We start from the raw sequence: 26,140 nt of genomic DNA on the forward strand, positions 1-26,140 counted from the left end.
CATACTGTATGATCTAATAACAACACTATCTACCCATACTGTATGATCTAATGACATTACTATCTAGCCATAATGTATGATCTAATGACATTACTATCTACCCATACTGTATGATCTAATGACAACACTGTCTACCCATACTGTATGATCTAATAACAACACTATCTACCCATACTGTATGATCTAATGACATTACTATCTACCCATACTGTATGATCTAATGACAACACTATCTACCCATACTGTATGATCTAATGACAACACTGTCTACCCATACTGTATGATCTAATAACAACACTATCTACCCATACTGTATGATCTAATGACAACACTATCTACCCATACTGTATGATCTAATAACATTACTATCTACCCATACTGTATGATCTAATAACAACACTATCTACCCATACTGTATGATCTAATGACAACACTGTCTACTCATACTGTATGATCTAATAACAACACTATCTACCCATACTGTATGATCTAATGACATTACTATCTACCCATACTGTATGATCTAATGACAACACTGTCTACCCATACTGTCTGATCTAATAACAACACTATCTACCCATACTGTATGATCTAATGACATTACTATCTACCCATACTGTATGATCTAATAACAACACTGTCTACCCATACTGTCTGATCTAATGACATTACTGTGTACCCATACTGTATGATCTAATGACAACACTATCTACCCACACTGTATGATCTAATGACAACACTGTCTACCCATACTGTATGATCTAATGACATCACTGTCTACCCATACTGTATGATCTAATGACATTACTGTCTACCCATACTGTATGATCTAATGACATTACTGTCTACCCATACTGTATGATGTAATGACAACACTGTGTACCCATACTGTATGATCTAATGACAACACTATCTACCCATACTGTCTGATCTAATGACATTACTATCTACCCATACTGTATGATCTAATGACATTACTATCTACCCATACTGTCTGATCTAATGACATTACTATCTACCCATACTGTATGATCTAATGACAATACTATCTACCCATACTGTCTGACCTAATGACATTACTATCTACCCATACTGTATGATCTAATGACATTACTATCTACCCATACTGTATGATCTAATGACATTACTATCTACCCATACTGTATGATCTAATGACAACACTGTCTACCCATACTGTATGATCTAATGACATTACTGTCTACCCATACTGTATGATCTAATGACAACACTGTCTACCCATACTGTATGATCTAATGACAACACTATCTACCCACACTGTATGATCTAATGACAACACTGTCTACCCATACTGTATGATCTAATGACATTACTGTCTACCCATACTGTATGATCTAATGACATTACTGTCTACCCATACTGTATGATCTAATGACATTACTGTCTACCCATACTGTATGATCTAATGACAACACTGTCTACCCATACTGTATGATCTAATGACAACACTATCTACCCATACTGTATGATCTAATGACATTACTATCTACCCATACTGTCTGATCTAATGACATTACTGTCTACCCATACTGTATGATCTAATGACAACACTGTCTACCCATACTGTCTGACCTAATGACATTACTATCTACCCATACTGTATGATCTAATGACATCACTGTCTACCCATACTGTATGATCTAATGACATTACTGTCTACCCATACTGTATGATGTAATGACAACACTGTGTACCCATACTGTATGATCTAATGACAACACTATCTACCCATACTGTATGATCTAATGACATTACTATCTACCCATACTGTCTGATCTAATGACATTACTATCTACCCATACTGTATGATCTAATGACAACACTGTGTACCCATACTGTCTGACCTAATGACATTACTATCTACCCATACTGTATGATCTAATGACATTACTGTCTACCCATACTGTATGATGTAATGACAACACTGTGTAACCATACTGTCTGATCTAATGACATTACTATCTACCCATACTGTATGATCTAATAACAACACTGTGTACCCATACTGTATGATCTAATGCCAACACTATCTACCCATACTGTATGATCTAATGACAACACTGTCTATCCATACTGTATGATCTAATAACAACACTATCTACCCATACTGTATGATCTAATGACAACACTCTCTACCCATACTGTATGATCTAATGACATTACTATCTACCCATACTGTATGATCTAATGACATTACTATCTACCCATAATGTATGATCTAATGACATTACTATCTACCCATACTGTATGATCTAATGACAACACTGTCTACCCATACTGTATGATCTAATAACAACACTATCTACCCATACTGTATGATCTAATGACAACACTGTGTACCCATACTGTATGATCTAATGACATTACTATCTACCCATACTGTATGATCTAATGACAACACTATCTACCCATACTGTATGATCTAATGACATTACTATCTACCCATACTGTATGATCTAATGACAACACTATCTACCCATACTGTATGATCTAATGACAACACTGTCTACCCATACTGTATGATCTAATAACAACACTGTCTACCCATACTGTATGATCTAATGACAACACTATCTACCCATACTGTATGATCTAATGACATTACTATCTACCCATACTGTATGATCTAATGACAACACTATCTACCCATACTGTATGATCTAATGACAACACTGTCTACCCATACTGTATGATCTAATAACAACACTATCTACCCATACTGTATGATCTAATGACATTACTATCTACCCATACTGTATGATCTAATGACAACACTGTCTACCCATACTGTCTGATCTAATAACAACACTATCTACCCATACTGTATGATCTAATGACATTACTGTCTACCCATACTGTATGATCTAATAACAACACTGTCTACCCATACTGTCTGATCTAATGACATTACTGTGTACCCATACTGTATGATCTAATGACAACACTATCTACCCACACTGTATGATCTAATGACAACACTGTCTACCCATACTGTATGATCTAATGACATTACTGTCTACCCATACTGTATGATCTAATGACATTACTGTCTACCCATACTGTATGATCTAATGACATTACTGTCTACCCATACTGTATGATGTAATGACAACACTGTGTACCCATACTGTATGATCTAATGACAACACTATCTACCCATACTGTATGATCTAATGACATTACTATCTACCCATACTGTCTGATCTAATGACATTACTATCTACCCTTACTGTATGATCTAATGACATTACTATCTACCCATACTGTATGATCTAATGACATTACTATCTACCCATACTGTCTGATCTAATGACATTACTATCTACCCATACTGTATGATCTAATGACAACACTGTGTACCCATACTGTCTGACCTAATGACATTACTATCTACCCATACTGTATGATCTAATGACATTACTATCTACCCATACTGTATGATCTAATGACATTACTATCTACCCATACTGTATGATCTAATGACAACACTGTCTACCCATACTGTATGATCTAATGACATTACTGTCTACCCATACTGTATGATCTAATGACAACACTGTCTACCCATACTGTATGATCTAATGACAACACTATCTACCCACACTGTATGATCTAATGACAACACTGTCTACCCATACTGTATGATCTAATGACATTACTGTCTACCCATACTGTATGATCTAATGACATTACTGTCTACCCATACTGTATGATCTAATGACATTACTGTCTACCCATACTGTATGATCTAATGACAACACTGTCTACCCATACTGTATGATCTAATGACAACACTATCTACCCATACTGTATGATCTAATGACATTACTATCTACCCATACTGTCTGATCTAATGACATTACTATCTACCCATACTGTATGATCTAATGACAACACTGTGTACCCATACTGTCTGACCTAATGACATTACTATCTACCCATACTGTATGATCTAATGACATTACTGTCTACCCATACTGTATGATCTAATGACATTACTGTCTACCCATACTGTATGATGTAATGACAACACTGTGTACCCATACTGTATGATCTAATGACAACACTATCTACCCATACTGTATGATCTAATGACATTACTATCTACCCATACTGTCTGATCTAATGACATTACTATCTACCCATACTGTATGATCTAATGACAACACTGTGTACCCATACTGTCTGACCTAATGACATTACTATCTACCCATACTGTATGATCTAATGACATTACTATCTACCCATACTGTATGATCTAATGACATTACTATCTACCCATACTGTATGATCTAATGACAACACTGTCTACCCATACTGTATGATCTAATGACATTACTGTCTACCCATACTGTATGATCTAATGACAACACTGTCTACCCATACTGTATGATCTAATGACAACACTGTCTACCCATACTGTCTGACCTAATGACATTACTATCTACCCATACTGTATGATCTAATGACATTACTATCTACCCATACTGTATGATCTAATGACATTACTATCTACCCATACTGTATGATCTAATGACATTACTATCTACCCATACTGTATGATCTAATGACAACACTATCTACCCATACTGTATGATCTAATGACAACACTGTGTACCCATACTGTCTGACCTAATGACATTACTATCTACCCATACTGTATGATCTAATGACATTACTATCTACCCATACTGTATGATCTAATGACATTACTATCTACCCATACTGTATGATCTAATGACAACACTATCTACCCATACTGTATGATCTAATAACAACACTGTCTACCCATACTGTATGATCTAATGACATTACTATCTACCCATACTGTATGATCTAATGACATTACTATCTACCCATACTGTATGATCTAATGACATTACTATCTACCCATACTGTATGATCTAATGACAACACTGTTTACCCATACTGTATGATCTAATGACAACACTATCTACCCATACTGTATGATCTAATGACATTACTATCTACCCATACTGTATGATCTAATGACAACACTGTTTACCCATACTGTATGATCTAATGACATTACTATCTACCCATACTGTATGATCTAATGACAACACTGTCTACCCATACTGTATGATCTAATGACATTACTATCTACCCATACTGTATGATCTAATGACAACACTGTCTACCCATACTGTATGATCTAATGACAACACTATCTACCCATACTGTATGATCTAATGACATTACTATCTACCCATACTGTATGATCTAATGACATTACTGTCTACCCATACTGTATGATCTAATAACAACACTATCTACCCATACTGTCTGATCTAATAACAACACTATCTACCCATACTGTATGATCTAATAACAACACTGTCTACCCATACTGTATGATCTAATGACATTACTATCTACCCATACTGTATGATCTAACGACATTACTATCTACCCATACTGTATGATCTAATAACAACACTGTCTACCCATACTGTCTGATCTAATAACAACACTATCTATCCATACTGTATGATCTAATGACATTACTATCTACCCATACTGTATGATCTAATGACAACACTATCTACCCATACTGTATGATCTAATGACAACACTATCTACCCATACTGTATGATCTAATGACATTACTATCTACCCATACTGTATGATGTAATAACAACACTATCTACCCATACTGTATGATCTAATGACATTACTATCTACCCATACTGTCTGATCTAATGACAACACTGTCTACCCATACTGTATGATCTAATGACATTACAGTCTACCCATACTGTGTGATCTAATAACAACACTGTCTACCCATACTGTATGATCTAATGACATTACTATCTACCCATACTGTATGATCTAATGACAACACTGTCTACCCATACTGTATGATCTAATGACAACACTGTCTACCCATACTGTCTGATCTAATAACAGCACTATCTACCCATACTGTATGATCTAATGACAACACTGTGTACCCATACTGTCTGATGTAATGACAACACTGTTTACCCATACTGTATGATCTAATGACAAAACTGTCTACCCATACTGTCTGATCTAATGACAACACTGTCTACCCATACTGTCTGATGTAATGACAACACTGTTTACCCATACTGTATGATCTAATGACATTACTATCTACCCATACTGTATGATCTAGTGACATTACTATCTACCCATACTGTATGATCTAATGACAACACTGTCTACCCATACTGTATGATCTAATGACATTACTATCTACCCATACTGTATGATCTAATGACATTACTATCTACCCATACTGTATGATCTAATGACATTACTATCTACCCATACTGTCTGATCTAATGACATTACTATCTACCCATACTGTATGATCTAATAACATTACTATCTACCCATACTGTATGATCTAATGACATTACTATCTACCCATACTGTATGATCTAATGACAACACTGTCTACCCATACTGTATGATCTAATAACAACTCTATCTACCCATACTGTCTGATCTAATGACAACACTGTCTACCCATACTGTATGATCTAATGACAACACTGTCTATCCATACTGTATGATCTAATAACAACACTGTCTACCCATACTGTATGATCTAATGACAACACTGTCTACCCACACTGTCTGATCTAATGACAACACTATCTACCCATACTGTATGATCTAATAACAACACTATCTACCCATACTGTATGATCTAATGACATTACTATCTACCCATACTGTATGATCTAATGACATTACTATCTACCCATACTGTATGATCTAATGACATTACTATCTACCCATACTGTATGATCTAATGACATTACTATCTACCCATACTGTATGATCTAATGACATTACTATCTACCCATACTGTATGATCTAATGACAACACTGTCTACCCATACTGTATGATCTAATGACAACACTATCTACCCATACTGTATGATCTAATGACATTACTATCTACCCATACTGTATGATCTAATGACATTACTATCTACCCATACTGTATGATCTAATGACATTACTATCTACCCATACTGTATGATCTAATGACAACACTATCTACCCATACTGTATGATCTAATGACATTACTATCTACCCATACTGTATGATCTAATGACAACACTGTGTACCCATACTGTATGATCTAATGACATTACTATCTACCCATACTGTATGATCTAATGACAACACTATCTACCCATACTGTATGATCTAATGATATTACTATCTACCCATACTGTATGATCAAATGACATTACTGTCTACCCATACCGTATGATCTAATAACATTACTATCTACCCACACTGTCTGATCTAATGACAACACTATCTACCCATACTGTATGATCTAATGACATTACTATCTACCCATACTGTATGATCTAATGACAACACTATCTACCCATACTGTATGATCTAATGACATTACTATCTACCCATACTGTATGATCTAATGACAACACTATCTACCCATACTGTATGATCTAATGACATTACTATCTACCCATACTGTATGATCTAATGACAACACTATCTACCCATACTGTATGATCTAATGACATTACTGTCTACCCATACTGTATGATCTAATAACAACACTATCTACCCATACTGTCTGATCTAATGACAACACTATCTACCCATACTGTATGATCTAATGACAACACTGTCTACCCATACTGTATGATCTAATGACATTACTATCTACCCATACTGTCCGATCTAATGACATTACTATCTACCCATACTGTCTGATCTAATGACAACACTGTCTACCCATACTGTCTGATCTAATGACAACACTGTCTACCCATACTGTCTGATGTAATGACAACACTGTTTACCCATACTGTATGATCTAATGACATTACTATCTACCCATACTGTATGATCTAGTGACATTACTATCTACCCATACTGTATGATCTAATGACAACACTGTCTACCCATACTGTATGATCTAATGACAACACTGTCTACCCATACTGTATGATCTAATAACAACACTATCTACCCATACTGTCTGATCTAATGACAACACTGTCTATCCATACTGTATGATCTAATGACAACACTATCTACCCATACTGTATGATCTAATGACATTACTATCTACCCATACTGTATGATCTAATGACATTACTATCTACCCATACTGTATGATCTAATGACAACACTATCTACCCATACTGTCTGATCTAATGACATTACTATCTACCCATACTGTATGATCTAATGACATTACTATCTACCCACACTGTATGATCTAATGACAACACTGTCTACCCATACTGTATGATCTAATGACATTACTGTCTACCCATACTGTATGATCTAATGACATTACTGTCTACCCATACTGTATGATGTAATGACAACACTGTGTACCCATACTGTATGATCTAATGACAACACTATCTACCCATACTGTATGATCTAATGACATTACTATCTACCCATACTGTATGATCTAATGACATTACTATCTACCCATACTGTATGATCTAATGACAACACTGTCTACCCATACTGTATGATCTAATGACATTACTGTCTACCCATACTGTATGATCTAATGACATTACTGTCTACCCATACTGTCTGACCTAATGACATTACTATCTACCCATACTGTATGATCTAATGACAACACTATCTACCCATACTGTCTGACCTAATGACATTACTATCTACCCATACTGTCTGATCTAATGACATTACTATCTACCCATACTGTATGATCTAATGACAACACTGTGTACCCATACTGTCTGACCTAATGACATTACTATCTACCCATACTGTATGATCTAATGACATTACTATCTACCCATACTGTATGATCTAATGACATTACTATCTACCCATACTGTATGATCTAATGACAACACTGTCTACCCATACTGTATGATCTAATGACATTACTGTCTACCCATACTGTATGATCTAATGACAACACTGTCTACCCATACTGTATGATCTAATGACAACACTGTCTACCCATACTGTCTGACCTAATGACATTACTATCTACCCATACTGTATGATCTAATGACATTACTATCTACCCATACTGTATGATCTAATGACATTACTATCTACCCATACTGTATGATCTAATGACATTACTATCTACCCATACTGTATGATCTAATGACAACACTGTGTACCCATACTGTCTGACCTAATGACATTACTATCTACCCATACTGTATGATCTAATGACATTACTATCTACCCATACTGTATGATCTAATGACATTACTATCTACCCATACTGTATGATCTAATGACAACACTATCTACCCATACTGTATGATCTAATAACAACACTGTCTACCCATACTGTATGATCTAATGACATTACTATCTACCCATACTGTATGATCTAATGACAACACTGTCTACCCATACTGTCTGACCTAATGACATTACTATCTACCCATACTGTATGATCTAATGACATTACTATCTACCCATACTGTATGATCTAATGACATTACTATCTACCCATACTGTATGATCTAATGACATTACTATCTACCCATACTGTATGATCTAATGACAACACTGTGTACCCATACTGTCTGACCTAATGACATTACTATCTACCCATACTGTATGATCTAATGACATTACTATCTACCCATACTGTATGATCTAATGACATTACTATCTACCCATACTGTATGATCTAATGACAACACTATCTACCCATACTGTATGATCTAATAACAACACTGTCTACCCATACTGTATGATCTAATGACATTACTATCTACCCATACTGTATGATCTAATGACATTACTATCTACCCATACTGTATGATCTAATGACATTACTATCTACCCATACTGTATGATCTAATGACAACACTGTTTACCCATACTGTATGATCTAATGACAACACTATCTACCCATACTGTATGATCTAATGACATTACTATCTACCCATACTGTATGATCTAATGACAACACTGTTTACCCATACTGTATGATCTAATGACATTACTATCTACCCATACTGTATGATCTAATGACATTACTATCTACCCATACTGTATGATCTAATGACAACACTGTCTACCCATACTGTATGATCTAATGACATTACTGTCTACCCATACTGTATGATCTAATGACATTACTATCTACCCATACTGTATGATCTAATGACATTACTGTCTACCCATACTGTATGATCTAATAACAACACTATCTACCCATACTGTCTGATCTAATAACATTACTATCTACCCATACTGTATGATCTAACGACATTACTATCTACCCATACTGTATGATCTAATAACAACACTGTCTACCCATACTGTCTGATCTAATAACAACACTATCTATCCATACTGTATGATCAAATGACATTACTATCTACCCATACTGTATGATCTAATGACATTACTATCTACCCACACTGTCTGATCTAATGACAACACTATCTATCCATACTGTATGATCTAATGACATTACTATCTACCCATACTGTATGATCTAATAACAACACTATCTACCCATACTGTATGATCTAATGACATTACTATCTACCCATACTGTATGATCTAATGACATTACTATCTACCCATACTGTATGATCTAATGACATTACTATCTACCCATACTGTATGATCTAATGACATTACTATCTACCCATACTGTATGATCTAATGACATTACTATCTACCCATACTGTATGATCTAATAACATTACTATCTACCCATACTGTATGATCTAATAACAACACTGTGTACCCATACTGTCTGATCTAATGACATTACTATCTACCCATACTGTATGATCTAATGACAACACTATCTACCCATACTGTCTGATCTAATGACATTACTATCTACCCATACTGTATGATCTAATGACAACACTGTGTACCCATACTGTATGATCTAATGACATTACTATCTACCCATACTGTATGATCTAATGACAACACTATCTACCCATACTGTATGATCTAATGACATTACTATCTACCCATACTGTATGATCTAATGACAACACTATCTACCCATACTGTATGATCTAATGACATTACTGTCTACCCATACTGTATGATCTAATAACAACACTATCTACCCATACTGTCTGATCTAATGACAACACTATCTACCCATACTGTATGATCTAATGACATTACTATCTACCCATACTGTCCGATCTAATGACATTACTATCTACCCATACTGTATGATCTAATGACATTACTATCTACCCATACTGTATGATCTAATGACAACACTATCTACCCATACTGTCTGATCTAATGACATTACTATCTACCCATACTGTATGATCTAATGACAACACTATCTACCCATACTGTATGATCTAATGACATTACTATCTACCCATACTGTATGATCTAATGACATTACTATCTACCCATACTGTATGATCTAATGACATTACTATCTACCCATACTGTATGATCTAATGACAACACTATCTACCCATACTGTATGATCTAATGACATTACTATCTACCCATACTGTATGATCTAATGACATTACTATCTACCCATACTGTCTGATCTAATGACATTACTATCTACCCATACTGTATGATCTAATAACAACACTATCTATCCATACTGTATGATCTAATGACATTACTATCTACCCATACTGTATGATCTAATAACAACACTGTCTACCCATACTGTATGATCTAATGACAACACTATCTATCCATACTGTATGATCTAATGACATTACTATCTACCCATACTGTATGATCTAATAACAACACTGTCTACCCATACTGTCTGATGTAATGACAACACTGTTTACCCATACTGTATGATCTAATGACATTACTATCTACCCATACTGTATGATCTAGTGACATTACTATCTACCCATACTGTATGATCTAATGACAACACTGTCTACCCATACTGTATGATCTAATGACAACACTGTCTACCCATACTGTATGATCTAATAACAACACTATCTACCCATACTGTCTGATCTAATGACAACACTGTCTATCCATACTGTATGATCTAATGACATTACTATCTACCCATACTGTATGATCTAATGACATTACTGTCTACCCATACTGTATGATCTAATGACAACACTGTCTACCCACACTGTATGATCTAATGACATTACTATCTACCCACACTGCATGATCTAGTGACGATCTCTTTGCTACTCTCACAAGTGCTGTAACAATACCACTGATGGTGAGGGAGTAATATCATGTTATAGAAAGTTAGTATTTGTGTGTGTGTGTGTGTGTGTGTGTGTGTGTGTGTGTGTGTGTGTGTGTGTGTGTGTGTGTGTGTGTGTGTGTGTGTGTGTGTGTGTGTGTGTGTGTCTTCAAAAGGTACAGTATCCAGTCATGTCACCCAAGAACACAAGCAATCCCTCTTGTGTATGGTACAGCAATACAACCTTGAGAAACAAAAGAGCCCTGTGCCGTCGAGAGCGGTGAAAGACAAAACAAACTGGATAGAAGGAGAAAGAAAATAAAACAGAGAGAAGTAATTGTCTTCTCTCTCTCCAGAACAAAACTTAAACCAATACTATACAGAGCAGCCGAACAGAGAGAGGAAAATAAAGCTTTTCTGTGGTTTACAGATTTTGCACAGCGAACAAAAGAATCCCCCCACCGCAACATTTCTCCTGTGTGCGCAGGAATCTGCAGTGCTGGCGTGTGTATAATAAAACTGGCCGATTACCTGAAAAAATGAATAAAGCCTGTATTTATTCTTCTTACACTATAGAGTGAAACAAACCCAAGAGAAAAGGAATGAGAAAAGTAGAGAGCGGATAGACAACTTAATATACTGTAGGTCGTGACTCTCATTCAACTCTCATTCAACTCTCATTCAACTTAGAAATGATCACTGCAACCAAAGTTAATAACCTTCCTAATAACACCATTCACCATGTTGCTGAACCTATATCGACACAGAAGTAGCTACTTTAGGGTCTCTCTAGCCCATTGACTAGTCTATTTATTTGGTCTAGCATACAGGTAATGATAGCAGGAAGCTATCAGCCCAAGACAAAATGGCATTGTCAGACACAGTTTGAAACAGCAGAGCTGTCGCCCCGCAGTTCAATCTCAAGTCTCCGTGAACGGGGGAAAGATTGAATCTTTCATTAGAGACGGGCGGTAAACAAAATCCGAGCAGAAGTATAACTGTGTGAGCATGCGGCTAAACACAGCCCTAGTTCCCAACCCCCTCCGATGCACTGTGTGTGCGGGAGATGGAATGTCTGATGACGGCACCAGATCATTGCTTCCATATTACAGGGAAATCAGGAAAGCTCAGGTTTTATACAAAGCTCACTACTGCTTCATCAGCAGTTTGTCTGACTCAGACTAGCTGGGAACTCTGTTTTCATTTGGCCAGTATGGATAGAAGGGATAAAGTAGTAGAAACCAACTAAGATTATGCTATGCCTTGGGTGGAATATTGGATGGCAGGAAAGTATTACAAGTCCAGGATTTTTTCCAGTAGCTACAGTACCCTTTCTTTCAACTGCATCTCTTAGTAATATGGTTTTCAATAGGAGTCAGTGGCAGCAAGGCAAAGCCTTGGACTGACCAAGTGAGCACTCACAGAGTGATCCAAAGACATACTTCTCATCTAAGCCAATAATCATTAGCCAAAGCACCAAATGCATTGTGGCTCATCTGTGATCTTCCTGCATGAAAGAGAAGTTCACATGACATAACAAGGGAGCCTTTCCATATGTAGTCCAGTTTGATGACAGTGACAGTGTCCCTCTCCTCCGCCCCGTCCCTGTCCCCTGCAGTCCCCAGGGAGTGGTGGTGTGGTCTGCATAAACCCATTACTTAACAGGCCATCATAATTAAGGAGAGGGAGAAGCTGACGCTGTCCAGCCTGGCATACTTTACCCATGAGCTTCCCCTGACACTGATACTCTTTCTAATTAGAATAAAAACAAAGGCCCACCGGCTGAACTCCCCCACCTCTCTGTCCTACAGCTCTGTACTGTACTGTGGCCTAGGCTCTGTCCTACAGCTCTGTACTGTACTGTGGCCTAGGCTCTGTCCTACAGCTCTGTACTGTACTGTGGCCTAGGCTCTGTCCTACAGCTCTGTGCTGTACTGTACTGTGGCCTTGGCTCTGTCCTACAGCTCTGTACTGTACTGTACTGTGGCCTTGGCTCTGTCCTACAGCTCTGTACTGTACTGTGGCCTTCGCTCTGTCCTACAGCTCTGTACTGTACTGTGGCCTTGGCTCTGTCCTACAGCTCTGTACTGTACTGTGGCCTTCGCTCTGTCCTACAGCTCTGTACTGTACTGTGGCCTTGGCTCTGTCCTACAGCTCTGTACTGTACTGTGGCCTTGGCTCTGTCCTACAGCTCTGTACTGTACTGTGGCCTTCACTCTGTCCTACAGCTCTGTACTATGCTGTGGCCTTGGCTCTGTCCTACAGCTCTGTACTGTACTGTGGCCTTCGCTCTGTCCTACAGCTCTGTACTGTACTGTGGCCTTGGCTCTGTCCTACAGCTCTGTACTGTACTGTGGCCTTGGCTCTGTCCTACAGCTCTGTACTGTACTGTACTGTGGCCTTGGCTCTGTCCTACAGCTCTGTACTGTACTATGCTGTGGCCTTGGCTCTGTCCTACAGCTCTGTACTGTACTGTGGCCTTCACTCTGTCCTACAGCTCTGTACTATGCTGTGGCCTTGGCTCTGTCCTACAGCTCTGTACTGTACTGTGGCCTTGGCTCTGTCCTACAGCTCTGTACTGTACTGTGGCCTTGGCTCTGTCCTACAGCTCTGTACTGTACTGTGGCCTTCGCTCTGTCCTACAGCTCTGTACTGTACTGTGGCCTTGGCTCTGTCCTACAGCTCTGTACTGTACTGTGGCCTTCACTCTGTCCTACAGCTCTGTACTGTACTGTGGCCTTGGCTCTGTCCTACAGCTCTGTACTATGCTGTGGCCTTGGCTCTGTCCGACAGCTCTGTACTGTACTGTGGCCTTGGCTCTGTCCTACAGCTCTGTACTATGCTGTGGCCTTGGCTCTGTCCTACAGCTCTGTACTGTACTGTGGCCTTGGCTCTGTCCTACAGCTCTGTACTGTACTGTGTCTTACAGGTCATCACTGAGGAGGAGCCAGCACTGCCTTGTGTCTTAGTCATACAGGTTATCACTGAGGAGGAGTCAGTCAGCACTGCCTTGTGTCTTAGTCATACAGGTTATCACTGAGGAGGAGTCAGTCAGCACTGCCTTGTGTCTTAGTCATACAGGTTATCACTGAGGAGGAGTCAGTCAGCACTGCCTTGTGTCTTAGTCATACAGGTCATCACTGAGGAGGAGTCAGTCAGCACTGCCTTGTGGCTTAGTCATACAGGTCATCACTGAGGAGGAGTCAGTCAGCACTGCCTTGTGTCTTAGTCATACAGGTTATCACTGAGGAGGAGTCAGTCAGCACTGCCTTGTGTCTTAGTCATACAGGTTATCACTGAGGAGGAGTCAGCACTGCCTTGTGTCTTAGTCATACAGGTTATCACTGAGGAGGAGTCAGTCAGCACTGCCTTGTGTCTTAGTCATACAGGTTATCACTGAGGAGGAGTCAGTCAGCACTGCCTTGTGTCTTAGTCATACAGGTCATCACTGAGGAGGAGTCAGTCAGCACTGCCTTGTGTCTTAGTCATACAGGTTATCACTGAGGAGGAGTCAGCACTGCCTTGTATCTTAGTCATACAGGTCATCACTGAGGAGGAGTCAGTCAGCACTGCCTTGTGTCTTAGTCATACAGGTTATCACTGAGGAGGAGTCAGTCAGCACTGCCTTGTGTCTTAGTCATACAGGTTATCACTGAGGAGGAGTCAGTCAGCACTGCCTTGTGTCTTAGTCATACAGGTCATCACTGAGGAGGAGTCAGTCAGCACTGCCTTGTGTCTTAGTCATACAGGTTATCACTGAGGAGGAGCCAGCACTGCCTTGTGTCTTAGTCATACAGGTTATCACTGAGGAGGAGTCAGTCAGCACTGCCTTGTGTCTTAGTCATACAGGTCATCACTGAGGAGGAGTCAGTCAGCACTGCCTTGTGTCTTAGTCATACAGGTTATCACTGAGGAGGAGTCAGTCAGCACTGCCTTGTGTCTTAGTCGTACAGGTTATCACTGAGGAGGAGTCAGTCAGCACTGCCTTGTGTCTTAGTCATACAGGTCATCACTGAGGAGGAGTCAGTCAGCACTGCCTTGTGTCTTAGTCATACAGGTCATCACTGAGGAGGAGTCAGTCAGCACTGCCTTGTGTCTTAGTCATACAGGTCATCACTGAGGAGGAGTCAGTCAGCACTGCCTTGTGTCTTAGTCATACAGGTCATCACTGAGGAAGAGGTGGGAATCAATGGAACACTATTGGAACAGACATTTCCTCCACAAGTAACATTTCAGATATGTAATCCATCATTATAACGATACAGTAAGTCTGGAAAAAGCAACACTCCAGACTCAATATGTCAGGGGTTGAAATCACTAGAGAAAGAGAAGTACTTAGCATGACTCAACCCCACTCTCTTCCCAGAACGCCAGTGCATCAGCTCAATATTATCAACCAGTGGGTTGTAGGACACAGATGGCTCACTGGGAGCTTCATGTCAAGGTGGCCCTAGGCTGAACACATCCAGTATCTGAGACAGGGAAACATGTGGCAGGGTCCCAGACACACAGATCATGACCATGTTGCGTGTTCTATGTGTGGGGAGAGATGCACTCTTCTCTCTGGTTCTCTCTGGAGCCTCATCTGCAGAAGAGCAATGCTTCACAGCTCATGTTCACTATGGCCTATCAACATCTGTGTCCCGCCCTGTCACTCAAAACCACCGGGCACAGAGCACAACCCCTTTTCACTTTCACCATGACTGACAGCCCACGCGGCCAATCACATCTGTTTTATGACCTCAATCCTGTTATTGTATGTCCCTGTTTCTGGAGGCTCGTGCCTGTTTTATCTCCGTTTAGAGAGAGAGAGAGAGCGAGAGAGAGAGAGTAAAAGAGAAAGAGAAAGCGAAGGAGGGAGAGGGAGAGAGAAAAGAAAGAGAGCACGACATTGAGAAGCGTCACGCCTTCGAAGCAGGCAGGGAGTGGAGACAGTCGTTGCCATGGAAACCCCGGTTGGGCTCTAGTGAGTAAGTGAGCTGCTAAAGTGAGCGTGCTGTGCTGTGGCGTATGCGAGGGAGGGCGCCCGCGCCTGGCTTCGACCAATCTAACCTGAGGCTGAGTGAAGGATAAAGGGAGAAGGAGAGGGAGAGAGTCCAGACAGAAAGAAGGAGAACCTGAGCTGAGTCTGAGGTACAATTATAGTGTGAGACAGGACTGATTGCACAAGCCTTAGATCTATAGAGCAGAGAAACAGGTCTCTGCTGTGGGTAACACACACACACACACACACACACACACACACACACACACACACACACACACACACACACACACACACACACACACACACACACACACACACACACACACACACACACACACACACACACACACACACACACACACACACACACACACACAAACATGCCTGACTAATGGAGACACCTTTATTACAGAGCACACAACTCTTTCGTCTCCACACACAGCCTCAGCTCAGAGCTCCACAATGGGCCCCTTTGTTCCAGCTCCGTCGTGAGGCACACACAGACACAGTGTCAACCTGACTTTCATTAGGCAGTCTCTGTGCTGATAGAGACAGTGTGAATAATGCATGAAGGAAGGAAGGAGCACTCAGGAGCCATTATTATTATTATTATGATTCTATTGCTGCCATCAATCATAAACACAAGGATAACAGGAAAGGGACGTGAAAGAGACAGGAAAGGAGGGAGGGATACCTGACAGATACCTGGCAACCCGCCTAACAAGCACATGCTCATCAGATAGTGAGAGAGGTAAAGCCTTTTGAATTGAGAGAGGTAGATGATGACCCCCTACTGTGGCACAGCTCTGACCAGTACCAAACAATCAGATCATCACACAGCTCTCACCAGTACCAAATAATCAGATCATCACACAGCTCTGACCAGTACCAAACAATCAGATCATCACACAGCTCTCACCAGTACCAAACAATCAGATCATCACACAGCTCTGACCAGTACCAAACAATCAGATCATCACACAGCTCTGACCAGTACCAAACAATCAGATCATCACACAGCTCTCACCAGTACCAAACAATCAGATCATCACACAGCTCTCACCAGTACCAAATAATCAGATCATCACACAGCTCTGACCAGTACCAAACAATCAGATCATCACACAGCTCTCACCAGTACCAAACAATCAGATCATCACACAGCTCTGACCAGTACCAAACAATCAGATCATCACACAGCTCTCACCAGTACCAAACAATCAGATCATCACACAGCTCTCACCAGTACCAAACAATCAGATCATCACACAGCTCTGACCAGTACCAAACAATCAGATCATCACACAGCTCTCACCACTTCTCATTAGTAAACACCCCCAGTGGTCTTTCCTCCCTACCCATTAGCATACACTCCATGTCCCTCTGGGCAGCAGCCTCACCATTAAACACACACTCTGGTACACTAACTCCACCCATTCTAACCCAATGCCCCCATTCCACATAGCAGCACATGCATGCACACACACCTGTGCTGCAATGTCAATCAATGGCATGTCAAAGAGGGGGAAGAGAGGTAGAGACAAAGAGAGAGAAAGAGAGTGCACATTTTTCTTTTAAAGAGAATTGAGAGAGAATACTTAATCTCTCTGTCTCTGTCTCTCAATTCAAGGGCTTTATTGGCATGGGAAACATATGTTCACATTGCCAAAGCAAGTGAAATAGATAAAACAAAAGGGAAATAAACAATCAAAAATGAACAGTAAACATTACACTCACAAGTTTCAAAGGAATAGACACATTTCATATTATGGCTATGTACAGTGTTATAATGATGTCTCTCTCCCAACTCCAACTGATACGTTCCACTTAACAACCACAGTCTCTCCTGTGCTCTTTTCATCCTTTGAATCAGCTGCATTATTCAGAGTAACAGGTAAGCCCATTCCCCACAGAGAGCTTTACTGTGTCCACACATGTAGACTGCCATCACAGGCAGTGAAGGAAGCCAAGAATAGCTACAGTAGATTGGTAGTAGTGCCGGGACGATTCCAGCATCGCGATTCTTGTTAGTATCGTGGCAAGGAAACAAAGCACGAAGCAGATTTAATTTCTTTAGGAAAACAGCCCTGATGTTGGAAACACACATCATTATGTTGTCATCCAGTCACATGTATTTATTTTCCAAGTTATAGCACATTTTACACACAGCAGAGAGAGAGATAAGAGAGAGGGAAGAGAGAAATAGAGAAAGGGAGAGAAGATCAGAAAGAGAAAGAAAGAGTGAGAGAAAGAAAGAGTGAGAGAAAGGGAGAGAGAGAGAGGAAGAGAGAGGGAGGGAGAGAGGGAGGGAGAGGGAGAGAGGGAGGGAGGGAGAGAGAGAGGGAGGGAGAGAGGGAGAGAGAGGGAGGGAGAGAGAGGGAGAGGGAGAGAGGGAGAGGGAGAGAGGGAGAGAGAGAGAGAGGGAGAGAGAGGGAGGGAGAGAGGGAGGGAGGGAGAGAGGGAGGGAGGGAGAGAGGGAGGGAGGGAGAGAGGGAGGGAGAGAGGGAGAGGGAGAGAGAGAAAGACTGCATACAGTATAGCAAAGGAACGTCCCACCATAGGCTCTGCCCAGGTCACTGTCATTAGAGTGGCACATACTAATTTCACTCAACTGTTGACCCCCCTATCAAATCAGAACTAGGTGGATTACCAGGCGATGGGGCTGATTTCACACTGTCACATTGGAGTCAGAAGAGGCAATTTGTCTAAGAGCTGGAAGCACTGTATTAGCTGGCCACATCTCATCGCTAAGCTATCAGGGTCACTTACATGGAATACTATTGGCATGAGCTGCAGTATCTCTGTCCTCAACCCTGAGTCCCCTGATCCTGGCTCAAGTATCTATCCTTTGTCCCCTGATCTGGCTCAAGTATCTATCCCCTGTCCCCTGATCCTGGTTCAAGTATCTATCCCCTGCCCTCGGATCCTGGCTCAAGTATATATCCCCTGTCCCCTGATCCTGGCTCAAGTATCTATCCCCTGTCCCCTGATCCTGGCTCAAGTATCTATCCCCTGTCCCCTGATCCTGGCTCAAGTATCTATCCCTTGCCCCCTGATTCTGGCTCAAGTGTCTATCCCTTGTCCCCTGATCCTGGTTCAAGTATCTATCCCCTGTCCCCTGATCCTGGTTCAAGTATCTATCCCCTGTCCCCTGATCCTGGTTCAAGTATATATCTTCTGTCCCCTGATCCTGGCTCAAGTATATATCTTCTGTCCCCTGATCCTGGCTCAAGTATCTATTCCTACCTTTGCCTCCCTCTCTCTTTCCTCTTCCTCTCGCTCTTGCTCTCTGCAGTATTCTACAGTGTCTTGGGAAAGTATTCACCCCCCTAGGCATTTTTCCGATTTTGTTGTTGGAATTAAAATAGATTGTTGGGGGGGGTTTGTATCATTTGATTTAGACAACATGTCTACCACTTTGAAGATGCAAAATATGTTTTATTGTGAAACAAACAACAAATAAGAAAAAACGGAAAACTTGAGCATGCATAACTATTCACCCCCCAAAGTCAATACTTTATAGAGCCACCTTTTGCAGCAATTACAGCTGCAAGTCTCTTGGGGTGTTACATTTTAGTAATTTAGCAGACGCTCTTATCTGGAGCAACTTACAGTAGTGAATACATACATTTCATACATTTGTTTGAATTTGTATTTATTATTATAATTTTTTTGTACTGGCCCCCCGTGGGAATCGCACCCACAACCCTGGCGTTGCACACACCATGCTGGCGTGGCAAACACCATGCTCTACCAACTGAGCCACAGGGAAGACTAGTCCGTGAGGTATGTCTCTATAAGCTTGGCACATCTAGCAACTGGGATTTTTTTCCCATTCTTCAAGGCAAATCTTCTCCAGCTCCTTCAAGTTGGATGGGTTCTGCTGGTGTACAGCAATCTTTAAGTCATACTACAGGTTCTTGGATTGAGGACTGGGCTTTGACTAGGCCATTCCAAGTCATTTAAATGTTTCCGTTTGAACCACTCAAGTGTTGCTTTAGCAGTATGCTTAGGGTCATTGTCCTGCTGGAAGGTGAACCTCCATCCAAGTCTCAAATCTCTGGAAGACTGAAACAGATTTCCCTCAAGAATTTCCCTATATTTAACGCCATCCATCATTCCTTCAATTCTGACCAGTTTCCCAGTCCATGCCGATGAAAAACATCCCCACAGCATGATGCTGCCACCACCATGCTTCACTGTGGGGATAGTGTTCTCGGGGTGATGAGAGATGTTGGGTTTGCGCCGGACATAGCATTTTCCTTGATGGCCAAAAAGTTCAAATTTAGTCTCATCTGACCAGAGTACCTTTTTCCCACATGCCTTTTGGCGAACACCAAACATGTTTGCTTATTTCTTTCTTTAAGCAATGGCTTTTTTTCTGGCCACTCTTCCATAAAGCCCAGCTCTATGGCGTGTACGGCTTAAAGTGGTCCTATGGACAGATACTCCCATCTCCGCTGTGGAGCTTTACAGCTCCTTCAGGGTTATCTTTGGTTTTCTTTGTTGCCTCTCTGACTAATGCCCTCCTTGCCTGGTCTGTGAGTTTCTGCCCTCTCGGCAGGTTTGTTATGGTGCCATATTCTTTCAATTTTGTAATAATGGATTTAATGGTGCTCTGTGGGATATTCAAAGTTTCAGATATTTTTTATAACCCAGCCCTGATCTGTACTTCTCCACAACTTTGTCCCTGACCTGTTTGGAGAGCTCCTTGGTCTTCATGGTGCCGCTTGCTTGGTGGTGCCGCTTGCTTAGTGGTGTTGCAGTCTCTGGGGCCTTTCAGAACAGGTGTATATATACACTGAGATCCTGTGACAGATAATGTGACACTTAGATTGCACACAGGTGGACTTTATTTAACTAATTATGTGATTTCTGAAGGTAATTGTTTGCACCAGATCTTATTTAGGGGCTTCATAGCAAAGGGGGTGAACACACACTGTATGCACGCACCCCTTTTCCGTTTTTCTTTTTTAAGTCATTTTTAAAATTTCACTTCACCAATTTGGACTATTTTGTGTATGTCCATTACATGAAATCCAAATAAAAATCAATTTAAATTCCAGGTTGTAATGCAACAAAATAGGAAAAACACCAAGAGGGATAAATAGTTTTGCAAGGTACTGTACGTGTATGGGTGAGGTTGTTAGTAACAGGTCTCTTATCCCATGAGGTGTGTCATCGCTCTTTTCTCTCCTTTCCCACTTCAACTGGGCCTCTCCCTCCCTCCCTCCCTCCCTACGTACGCTCCAGTCAATGGAAGTCCAAGGCCATGCAGCTCCTGTGCTGTGGGAATAATGACTCACACTTCCTCTGATCATCCACAGCCAGTGCTCTTTCTTTCATTCCCCCCCCTCCCTCCCTCCCTCCCTCCCTCCCTCCTCCCTCCCCCTCCCTCCCTCCCTCCCTCCCTCCCTCCCTCCCTCCCTCCCTCCCTCCCTCCTCCCTCCCTCCCTCCACAAACCCAGCTCATGGAGTTATGGGAGAATAACACTGGTGCACGCCTCTAACAAACAGACCTTTTTGTACCTCTCATTTCCCTGTCCACAGAGGAGAGGCAAAATGGGCCTAATGAAATCTCCCTGACGTGCCTTGAAGAATGCCTCTCCATTATGGATACAGACAGCTGGGCTGGAATGGCATGGTTAGGGTAATACATTATGAACGCACACACGCACAGATGCGCCCACACACACAAGCAGACCCACACACACGCAGACCCACATGCACAAACATGCATGAGGATGCATGCACGCACACACATTCACACAAACACGCTTCCAGTTAATTGCACCTAAGCTGACATTTTTGAGAGCAAATGTTGTACAGACAAATATCATGAGGACCATTAAACGAGTGAACACACATCACTGACAAACTGAAATGGTCCACCCAACAGCGCCACTTCAACTTCAGGAGGCTGAAGAAATTTGGCTTGGCACTTAAAACCCTCACAAACGTTTCACCGCACTATCATCCAGAAGACGAGGTCAGTACAGATGCATCAAAGCTGGCACCGAGAGACTTAAAAACAGCTTATATCTCAAGGCCATCAGACTATTAAATAGCCATCACTAGCACATTAGAGACTGCTGCCCTATGTACATAGACTTGAAATCACTGTCCACTGTAATACTTGGAACACTAGTCACTTTAATAATGTTTACATATTTTGCACTACTCATCTCATGCATTATGTATATACTGTATTCTATTCTACTGTATTTTAGTCTATGCTGCTCCGACAATTTTACTTTAAATGTGTGTGTGTATAGTGTGTATTGTTGTGAAACTGTTAGACATTGCTTGTTTGATATAACTGCACTGTCGGAACTAGAAGCACAAGCATTTCGCTACACCCGCAATAACATCTGCTAATGTGACCAATACAATGTGATGTTATGGATTAAACATCATCTCCTCCATAACATCATGAGAGATAAGGACCTTGATGAGAAAACCTTATGCAGTGTCTACAGTATACTCATCTATATGCATTGTTGCCAATGAAACATAACAAACATGACTAAGTATTGAATCTCTGTTGACTGTTTCAGTCTAAATGCTGTGTAGGAGCACTGCTACACACATACACACATTCCATTAGTAGACCAATGCTCTCCGAATGCAGTGCTGGAGGGCTAGCTAGATAGTCTCCCAGCTCAGTTGACTAAAACTGGCACGGTTTTACAATAAATAGGCCTTAACCATGGTGCCCGCCTGCCTGCTGAGATTCAGGTGCTGATTACAGAATGGCGCTGCCAAGATTCAATCTGAGACCACCCTCCGCTGAGACAGACGGCTGCAGGAGGCCAGGTTCAACCCTCCAGCCAAATCATGAAGCTAGATCATCCATTACTGAACCCAGCCAGACCAACAGTAGCTGCTGGAGAAGAAGTGGAGGCTGGGAATGAAGACAGAAGATTCAAATGCCAATGTATTTCAACGATTGGAAGGAATCTACTGGTTGTGTATCTATTTGACGTATTCCCAAGTTTGGAAAGGGAGATTTGAACCAGATCTGTGGATATCTCATAGCTAGTTTTACCAGGTGGCATGGTCAGGAAACATAGAAGATTCCGTGTGTTATTGAACAGGAAGGCTGGGGTGGATGAAGAATATCTCCCAGTGAGAGGGCGAGAGGGACACCAGGTAAGAGATGGGGACTGGGTCGGGGGGGGTTACTCACAGGGTATGGTGCGGAGGTAGAGGTTGTCTCTAATGATCTGCTGGAGCTCGTGGTCCACTGAGGCCTTCTGGAAGCGCAGGTTGAGGTAGTGACGCAGGTCCTTGTCTATGACGCCCCCTGGAGGAAAAGACCAATAACAACTCGGTAAGGCCTAAGAGCAGGTGTCATGGTCAGGGCCAGGAGTTTGTCCTGATCACGTGACCAGCAGTACGTTTTTCCTGTGGTCTGGAAAAACTCAACGGTCAAACCCATGATGTCACAATGGACAATATTTGCATATTATGCAAACAAACACCAAAGCATGAACCAGTGTGAGCTCTATCAATCAATCACATTTATTTATAAAGCCCTTTTTACATCAGCAGTTGTCACAAAGTACTTCTACAGAAACCCAGCCTAAAACCCAAGACAGCAAGCAATGCAGATACAGAAGCACAGCTCTATCGGTTCAACATCTGTCAACACAGCCGTTGGATTGGGAGTGAGGGTGGTAATTGGTGAATGAGGCAAACGTGTTGAGAGAAATGTCTACACATCTAGACATAAATACGTGATGAGGTCTCTGGGGGGTCTTTCTCTCCCCCTCCCTCCTCTTCCACTCCTTCCCCCATCGCCATTATGAATGGGCTAAAGCTCGCCCACTCTAAATTTGCCTCCTCAGCAGGATGGAGGAAGGAACGAGGGAGGGGTCGAAGGGGAAGGAGAGAGGGGCGCAACAGCAAAGCTCCAGGGGGAGAGAGAGAAAGAGAGAGAGAGAAAGAGAGCGAGAGAGAGAGCTGGAATGGACACAAGCCTCACTGATTCTCCACATTTGTACTACTACTACCACTGTCTGTCTGTCTGCCTGCCTGCCTGCCTGCCTGCCTGCCTGCCTGTCTGTCTGACTGACCCCATATATTCCACTCTTGTACCATCACACAATCCCACGTACACCATATACAGTGTTAACATACACACACTCCACACACACAGCCTGCAACCACAGGAGATTGGTGGCACCTTAATTGGGGAGGACAGGCTTGTGGTAATGGCTGGAGCAGAGTATTTCCATGTGTTTGATGCCATTCCACTCGCTCCGTTCCAGATGTTAATATGAGCCATCTTACCCTCAACAGCCTCCTGTGCCTACGATACACTCTTGAAGTATCCTTCCTTAATAAGCCAACCAAGAGGACACACGTCCTCAAACCAATGGAATTCCCACTGAAACAGGATGACTGAACAGACTCATCATTTCCATTGATAATGCTAAGAGGGAACCAGAGAAGAAATGTGCCCCTAACCTTCAGCAGACACTAAAAGACAGTGATTTGGCCCAACGCCTGGCAATGCTTAGGTCCTCTATCTCATCTTTCAGACCCCAAGGCAACGACATTCAAACGTTCCTTCTGTTGGAGAGCATGCGCACTGACAGACTCAACGCAATCTCAATCTGTCAGCCAGAGAGCGTTTTATAATGAGCGTCGAGAGGTCCGATGAATTCATGAATAACCTACTTTTGAAGAACAAGTTTATCTGCCGACGACGTCGGAGGAATGTTTAATCTACTGCATTCTCCGTTCTCCCTCTCTCTCGCACCACAACAACATTGTACAAATGTATAGCCTAAACATGAATTTATAATCAAAGACTACGCATGAATGGGGTCAGAAATCAAATCCTGTTCTACCAAGGAAACAAAACAACCCAACCAGCCAATTGACATCAGCATGAGAAAAGAAGCTA

General features: G+C 41.3%; 1 protein-coding gene across 1 annotated transcript in view; it reads right to left on the minus strand.

The window, feature by feature from the left end:
- Positions 1–26,140, minus strand: part of LOC106576364 (membrane-associated guanylate kinase, WW and PDZ domain-containing protein 2-like) — a 256,239-nt gene that overhangs the window by 157,451 nt on the left and 72,648 nt on the right. The window contains 1 exon segment of the mRNA XM_045699968.1: positions 24,416–24,532. Within this exon segment, the coding sequence (XP_045555924.1) occupies positions 24,416–24,532 (117 nt within the window).

Source organism: Salmo salar, chromosome ssa17 (genome assembly GCF_905237065.1).
Source record: "Salmo salar chromosome ssa17, Ssal_v3.1, whole genome shotgun sequence".
In the NCBI taxonomy this organism is placed as follows: Eukaryota; Metazoa; Chordata; class Actinopteri; order Salmoniformes; family Salmonidae; genus Salmo; species Salmo salar.